At 43.3% G+C, this 7,359-nt stretch overlaps 1 protein-coding gene across 2 annotated transcripts; it reads left to right on the top strand.

The window, feature by feature from the left end:
• Window positions 1–1,258: 1,258 nt before the first annotated feature.
• On the top strand, window positions 1,259–7,095 carry LOC121573472 (progestin and adipoQ receptor family member 3-like). 2 transcript variants are annotated; one of them, XM_041885500.2, is made up of 7 exons: window positions 1,259–1,452; window positions 5,143–5,368; window positions 5,597–5,759; window positions 5,942–6,097; window positions 6,268–6,465; window positions 6,609–6,699; window positions 6,875–7,095. In XM_041885500.2, the coding sequence occupies exons 2-7, from the start codon at window positions 5,184–5,186 to the stop codon at window positions 7,027–7,029; spliced, it is 948 nt and encodes a 315-aa protein (XP_041741434.1). In that variant the 5' UTR covers window positions 1,259–1,452; window positions 5,143–5,183; the 3' UTR covers window positions 7,030–7,095. The 2 variants fall into 2 exon arrangements, with proteins under 2 accessions (XP_041741434.1, XP_041741435.1); XM_041885501.2 differs by lacking the exon at window positions 1,259–1,452 and adding an exon at window positions 3,621–4,411.
• The last annotated feature ends 264 nt before the right edge of the window (window positions 7,096–7,359 follow it).

Here is a 7,359-nt window from a genome sequence, read left to right as displayed (position 1 = left end):
CGTTAACAGAACTGTGGGAAAACAGTGCCCGACAGGTGGGGGTTAAGTACACTATTGGTGTACTTATCTCTGGGAGTAGCTCAAACTGCGCATGTTATGTCTCCATGAGACGGCATCGTTCCTGCACGTGGGCATCTGCAGGATACCTATTCCGCCGGAATCCTAGCTAGCACACAGTATCCTTCGCTCCCGCCTGCCGAAAACACCTACCCTCGCCGTCGTTAACAGAACTGCGGGAATGCATTGCCCAACAGGCGGGGGCGACACCATCTACCGTTGTCCTAGATAGCTAGCTACCATTGTCGCCTCCACCTCGTCTCCTGTGGGGTTTAATCAGCAGTTGGCATCCAAGGTTATGGTGCATTACCGCCACTTACTGTACTGGAGCGTCCCCATACGGGAGTCCTAGCTTAAAAAGGTACCAATGGAAGGGAAGTATAAAGAGGGGTTCCTGCAGATGCCCACATGCAGGAAAGATGCCGTCTCATGGAGACATAACATGCGCAGTTTGAGCTACTCCAGAGATAAGAAAAAGGAGGAGATAGGAATCCCATTGGTCAATGAATGGAGGAATGTATAACATCCCACCCAGCAGACTGTCGACCAATCGCGTTCAGGTTCACGTGTCATGCTGCGTCACGCGGTTGCTAAGCTAACGTGCCTATTTTCCTCTAAAGTACGTAATGTCACGATTCCAAAGCCATACAATATTACATAGCAAATTACCTCTTACATCACAGTTGAGTCCTCTATCTATCTATATGTTTTCCCCTGGTCTGCTGCATAATTTTTTTTGGGACAGCTGGGACACCTTTTTCGGCAATCATCAAAGCCAACAGAGGAACACGGCCAAACTGATCTCAGTACTTGAGCACCATGCTATTGGAAATCCAAATAATCGATTTACATGATGTATTTGGATAAAGAGTATAAAGACCACAAATTTTTTACAAATAATATTCCATATTCTTCAAGAAATTGTTCATATTTTTCCATCTCTCCAGAGTAGCTTCACACTGTTTATTTATTAATTTTTGCTAAATGAAATCATTGCGGTTGCCAAATCAGATACATTTGGCTCTCCCAGTCGTTTCCATCATATCCAGATGGGCCACAAAAAAAAAAGCTTTTATTTATGATCAGATATTTGGACCCACCCAGACTTATTCAACTACTGTTCATGAAATCGTATCACAGTTACTGTCTTTGATCGTATTGTATTCAGGCAGTTTATTAAGTCCAGAGCTGGGGTCCTCGGGCACGACTTGCGCAGCCATGTACATTGTGTAATTTCAGAACGCTGTTTTTTGTTTTGTGCTTATGGACTCGCTAGCATGAGCTGCTGGGCTAGCCAGCTGCTTAGAATATTGTATTAATAGCTTTCTATATCACAAAGTAAGGTGTATTGTAGCTAGATGACACCGCGTAGCCATCGATAGCATGCAACAAAAGGTAATTTTATCTTTGCGATATCAATTCCGCATGCTAGCATGCCCGGCTAAATTTCAAGTTGGAATGCAAGAGGAATGCCTATATTTTGATAAATCGCTTAGCTCTGATTTATTCCAATAAACTAGCTATTACCAAAAGCATGTTGACTTGCTGATTTTATTAGTCATAGCTTTAGATCCTCTATTAGTCTTTTCTAGAAAATGTATCTACCGTTATGCTTGCCAGAATATACTGACCCCTACCGTTATGCTTGTTTACACTGAGCTGCACTGGGGTCGGAAGCAATCATGGTTACATTTACATTTTTGTCATTTAGCAGACGCTCTTATCCAGAGCGACTTACAGTTTAGTGAGTGCATACATTTTTCATACATTAAAAGCCAATTTATGCTTCATCTATCAATGCCATCAGGCGGCCTAATTTAGCTCCATATGGCAATGCCGAGGGCTAGACAGCTCCACAAATTTCCATATAGCCAGTGCTTGATTTGGGCAGGAGCTCGCCTGAGCTGAGTACCGGCACCTCAAATTGTCTACTGTATGAGCTCCTGTTCCTCTTATAGAATATTAGCTCAAAAGTATTGTAGAGCTGCTGCACCTAAATATAAACCGTACCGGCACCCAAAATGAGTACCGTCACCTATTTCAGTCCAAGTCAAGCACTGCATATACACTACCAGTCAAACGTTTGGACACCTAATTATTCAAGGGTTTTTCTATTTTACATTGTAGAATAACAGTGAAGACATCAAAACTATGAAATAACATACGGAATCATGTAGTAACCAAAAAAGTGTTAAACAAATCAAAATATATTTTATATTTGCGAGTCTTCAAATAGCCACCCTTTGCCTTGATGACAGCTTTGCACACTTGGCATTCTCTCAACCAGCTTCATGAGGTAGTCACCTGGAATGCATTTCAATTAACAGGTGTGCCTTCTGAAAAGTTACTTGTGGAATTTCTTTCCTTCTTAATGCGTTTGAGCCAATCAGTTGTGTTGTGACAAGGTAGGGGGGGTATACAAAATATATCCCTATTTGGTAAAAGACCAAGTCCATATTATGGCAAGGACAGCTCAAATAAGCAAAGAGAAACGACAGTCCATCATTACTTTATGACATGAAGGTTAGTCAATACGGAACATTTCAAGAACTTTTAAAGTTTATTCAAGTGCAGTCGCAAAAACCATCAAGCGCTATGATGAAACTGGCTCTCATGAGGACCGCCACAGGAATGGAAGACCCAGAGTTACCTCTGCTGCAGAGAATAAGTTCATTAGAGTTACCAGCTTCAGAAATTGCAGGCCAAATAAATGCTTCACAGAGTTCAAGTCACAGACACATCAACATCAACTGTTCAGAGGGGACTGTGTGAATCAGGCCTTCATGGTCAAATTGCTGCAAAGAAACCACTACTAAAGGACACCAATAAGAAGAAGAGACCTGCTTGGGCCAAGAAACACAAGGAGTCCAAATTTGAGATTTTTGGTTCCAACCACTGTGTCTTTGTGAGACGCAGTGTGGGTGAACAGATGATCTCTGCATATGTAGTTCCCACCGTAAAGCATGGAGGACGAGGTGTTATGGTGTGGGGGTGCTTTGTTGGTGACACGGTCTGTGATTTATTTAGAATTCAAGGCACACTTAACCAGCATGGCTACCACAGCATTCTGCGTTGATATGCCATCCCATCTGGTTTGGCCTTAGTGGGACTATCATTTGTTTTTCCAACAGGACAATGATCCAACACACCTCCAGGCTGTGTAAGGGCTATTTTACCAAGAAGGAGAATGATGGAGTGCTGCATCAGATGACCTGGCCTCCACAATCCCCCGACCTCAACCCAATTTAGATGGTTTGGGATGAGTCGGACCGCAGAGTGAAGGAAAAGCAGCCAACAAGTGCTCAGCATATGGGAACTCCTTCAAGACTGTTGGAAAAGCATTCCAGGTGAAGTTGGTTGAGAGAATGCCAAGAGTGTGCAAAGCTGTCATCAAGGCAAAGGGTGGCTATTTGAATAATATCAAATATATAGATTTGTTTAACACTTTTTTGGTTACTACATGATTCCATGTGTTATTTCATAGTTTTGATGTCTCTACTACAAAATAGTAAAAATAAAGAGAAACCCTTGAATGAGTAGGTGTGTCCAAACTTTTGACTGGTACTGTAGCTCCACATTGACGTGATTGGTTGATGGTAGGTGGGGGGGCAGTACATCTTGTATAAACACAAACTCGCTTCCGTCACAAAAAACATGGAGAACTTTGACGAAAGGCTATCAGAACAAGTTCACAAATAAAATACATCTTTATGTAGGGATTTCAAAGACACAAAAATGTGTTTGAACTCCTGGAAAGAGATCGGGGAGGTAATGGGGATAGATGCGGTAAAGAGGTCAATGGAATAAAGAGGTCAACGGAATAAAGAGGTAAATGGAATGTAGACTGTGGGGGATAGGAGGACACTGGATTGGCGCACATTCAACAAATCTGATCTAACAAAGTGGATATTTGTCAAATCCGTCATGAGTGATGTACTGTAACAGGCCCACAATGTGGTTACTAAAATCCGATTTGGATATATTTGGCTGTTTTCGCTGCATAACATTTAGAAGTTGTCCCTTTTCAGGTTTAGAAAAAATGACTGCTAAACGCTAACTCCCATTTGCATAAGCTGGTTAGCATAGCTAGCATACAGAAATTGGTGGTGGTAGTCAAAGTCATTTTTAACTGTAATGCAGTTGATTGATGACATGAACATGTATTGGGGTTGACATCCATACAAACATATAGTGAGAAATACACATATAAATAATAACCTAAATGTGGGCTGATTTTGCTAAGGGGAAATGGGGAGGTGCAGGTGGGAAAACGGTACAGCCTTTTTACTTCATGCTATTTTGGCTGAGCTCCTATGTCAAGCATCGGGAAATGGACTCCAACATCTCAGAAGAGGTAAGGTCTTTTCTTTTTGTTTAGCCAGTTGCTCGTAATTAGCTGGATGGCTATAGAGATTAACCTTGAATCACTACGAGTGGTGCGGTGCAGACCAATCTATTGGATGCGTATGACAGCTGCCCGAAGCGCAAGAAGTATGAATACTCTGACTTCTGCGGAGGCCGCATCGCTGTAAATGCTGTACAGCCACTGCAGACTCGGATTGACCATAAAAATCTGCTTTTAAAACACAGTGGAGCTGGCGCGAGATATGGGTTGGAAAACGTACCTCAATTAAGGGACGGGATATGCCACTAAATCTTACCTTTATCCACAGTGATATATCGAGAATATTGAAATACTGCTAATTTTCCCAGAAAACTGCAGTTTTTGTCCTCATACTAGCTAGCAGTAGCCACTGCAGCCATTTTGGAATGGAGTGTCAGCCAATCAGCTCCTTTGTTGTTCAACGCCACGTGCCATTCCATAATGGCTGCTGTGGCTACTGTTAGCTAGCATGATGAAAAGGGCAGTGCCCATCCCTGCATTGAGGTACGTTTTGCGACCCGTATCTCACGCCGGCTCCACTGTGTCTTAATGGAACCATGATTGCGTTCAGACCCCAGTGCAGCTCAGAGTAAACAACCATAATGGTAGGGTCAGTATCTTCTGGCAAACCTTAGATTGTAGTGACACCTTAGTGCCATGCCATAACTTTACCCTGTGGTGTGCCCCTTTCATCTTTTCAGCCTTTAACCTGTGCCAGAACCGTGAAATCTGATGGTCCAAAATGCCTCATAAACTCCTCAAGTTACTCCTGGGAAGTTACCAGTGGCTGGCCAGTTACTGGCCCATCCTTATGCCAAGGGGAATCCGCCTATACACATTTGAACAGATCCCGTTATTCATGAAAGAAAACCCATACATTACAGATGGATACAGAGCCCGTTTAAAATCCAAACTCTGTTTAAAAAGGTATGTCAAGAGAATAGTATAGCTAAACTCAATGTAACGTAGTACGTTGTTATACAGTGTTGTTGCTAGTTGTTGTATAGCCTGGTCCCAGGTCTGTACTGTCTTGCCAACTCATATGGTCCTCGTCACACCAAACAAAATGACCATAGCAGTTGGCAAGACAGCACAAACAGATCTGGAACCAGGCTAGTTGTTGACAGTGTTGTGTATTGTTTTCCACCCCTCTAGCATATTTGTGCTGTCCAATGAGACAGTCAACATATGGACTCATCTGTTGGGCTTCCTCCTGTTCTTCCTGCTGGGGGTGAATGACATGTCTATTGTCCTGCCAGCTTCAGGTGCCAACAGAGAAGACTATGTCATCTACTGCATAGCACTCTTCTGCTTTCAGGTGTGTGTGTGTGTATGTGTGGGTGGGTGAGGGAGAGAGAGAGACGGATGGACAGAAAGAACGAGACCGAAAGAAAGAGAGCGAGAGGTCACAGCTATCTATCTGTCAGTCTTATTTTGTTATGGTTTCCTGTGTTCAGGAGAAGTAATGCTGGTGTGTTTTACCTGTTGTTGTGTTTCTAGGTGTGTATGCTGTGTTCTGCAGGGTATCACATGTTCTCCTGCCACCTCTCAGAGAAGACGTGTCACCGCTGGTTGGCGCTGGACTTCGTTGGAATCTCTGTGGGAATCCTGGGCTGTTACATTCCAGGGGTCTTCTATGCCTTCTACTGCATCACTGTATGTTGGACAATAATACATTCCATCATTTGTTTTATTTTTCACTCATACTGTTTGTTTCTGTAAAGATATACTTGCGCAAACTGGCTCTGAAATCCCATCTCTTCTCCCCACATATCGTTCCCCGTTTCCTGTCTTCTACCCCCACCCTCTCTCTCTCTCATCAATAGTTCTGGAGACAGGTGTACCTGGTGACTGCTCTAGCGTTGATATTGGCTGTGTTCTTAGCTCAGATCCACCCTCACTACCACTCTAAGGAGTGGCGACACCAGCGTACTGCCATCTTCTGCTCTGTGGCTGGCTACGGGATCATCCCCGCCGGCCACTGGGTCTGGCTCAATGAAGGCCTCGGCTCAGCTGTCGTCCAGGTGAGGCAGTAGATTCCTGAATTACAATATTAGGTAACACTTTATTTGAAATTGTGTTGACTTCATAACACCTTCATAAACAGTACAATTATGCATCAGAGTCAAGTATTGTTACCCTTACCATCTGTTCTCTCTGTCTGCAGTTGTTCCTCCCTCGTGTGATTGTGATGTATTTGATAGCTGGAGCTGCCTTCCTCTTTTACATCTCTAAAATCCCAGAACGCTGCTTCCCAGGTGAGCCTTCATGCTTGACACATCGATTTCACAATACTACAAATCACCTTGCATAGAAAAGAACCTGTGTCATGTGAATAAGATGAGTAATTCTGCACCTTGTCTTGCTCAAATTGATTCCTTGAAATGCGCTGGACATTTGAAGTGACCTTGTGATGCCCTTTGACCTCCACAGGTCAGCTGAACTATCTGGGTGCCAGCCACCAGGTGTGGCATGTCCTTGTGGTGTTCTTACTCTACTGGTGGCACCAGACTGCAGTATATATCATGAAATTCAGACACAGCCAGCCCTGCCCTCCTCTCTACACCCAGCCTGGTCTGATAGACTAGACGTAACATAGTAAATCTGGGACACTCAAATTAGTATATGTTATGTTTGGTATGTGTGATTGGTCGAGGTGGATGGGTGGGCGTATAACGTGAATGTCTAGCAATCCAAAAGGTTGCGTGTTCAAATCTCATCACGGACAACTTCAGCATTTTAGCAACTTTTTCAACTACTTACAACTTTTTAGCTACTTAGCATGTTAGCTAACCCTTCCCCTAACCTTAACCCTTTAACCTAACTCCGAACCCTAACCTAGCTAACGTTAGCCACAACAAATTGGAATTCGTAAAATATAGTACGTTTTGCAAATTCGTAACATATCATAACGAATT

The sequence above is a fragment of the Coregonus clupeaformis genome, chromosome 9, assembly GCF_020615455.1.
Source record: "Coregonus clupeaformis isolate EN_2021a chromosome 9, ASM2061545v1, whole genome shotgun sequence".
NCBI lineage: Eukaryota > Metazoa > Chordata > Actinopteri > Salmoniformes > Salmonidae > Coregonus > Coregonus clupeaformis.
Note: the sequence above shows the minus strand (reverse complement) of the source record. Positions and strands in the feature narration are given on the sequence as shown.

Bases quoted from the DNA above. Each gene is read 5' to 3' on its own strand.
- LOC121573472 (XM_041885500.2), top strand. From the start codon at position 5,184: ATGCCTCATAAACTCCTCAAGTTACTCCTGGGAAGTTACCAGTGGCTG. The intron at 6,098-6,267 runs GTATGTTGGACA...TCTCATCAATAG, and splicing joins ATGCCTTCTACTGCATCACT to TTCTGGAGACAGGTGTACCT. The intron at 6,466-6,608 runs GTGAGGCAGTAG...CTCTGTCTGCAG, and splicing joins TCGGCTCAGCTGTCGTCCAG to TTGTTCCTCCCTCGTGTGAT.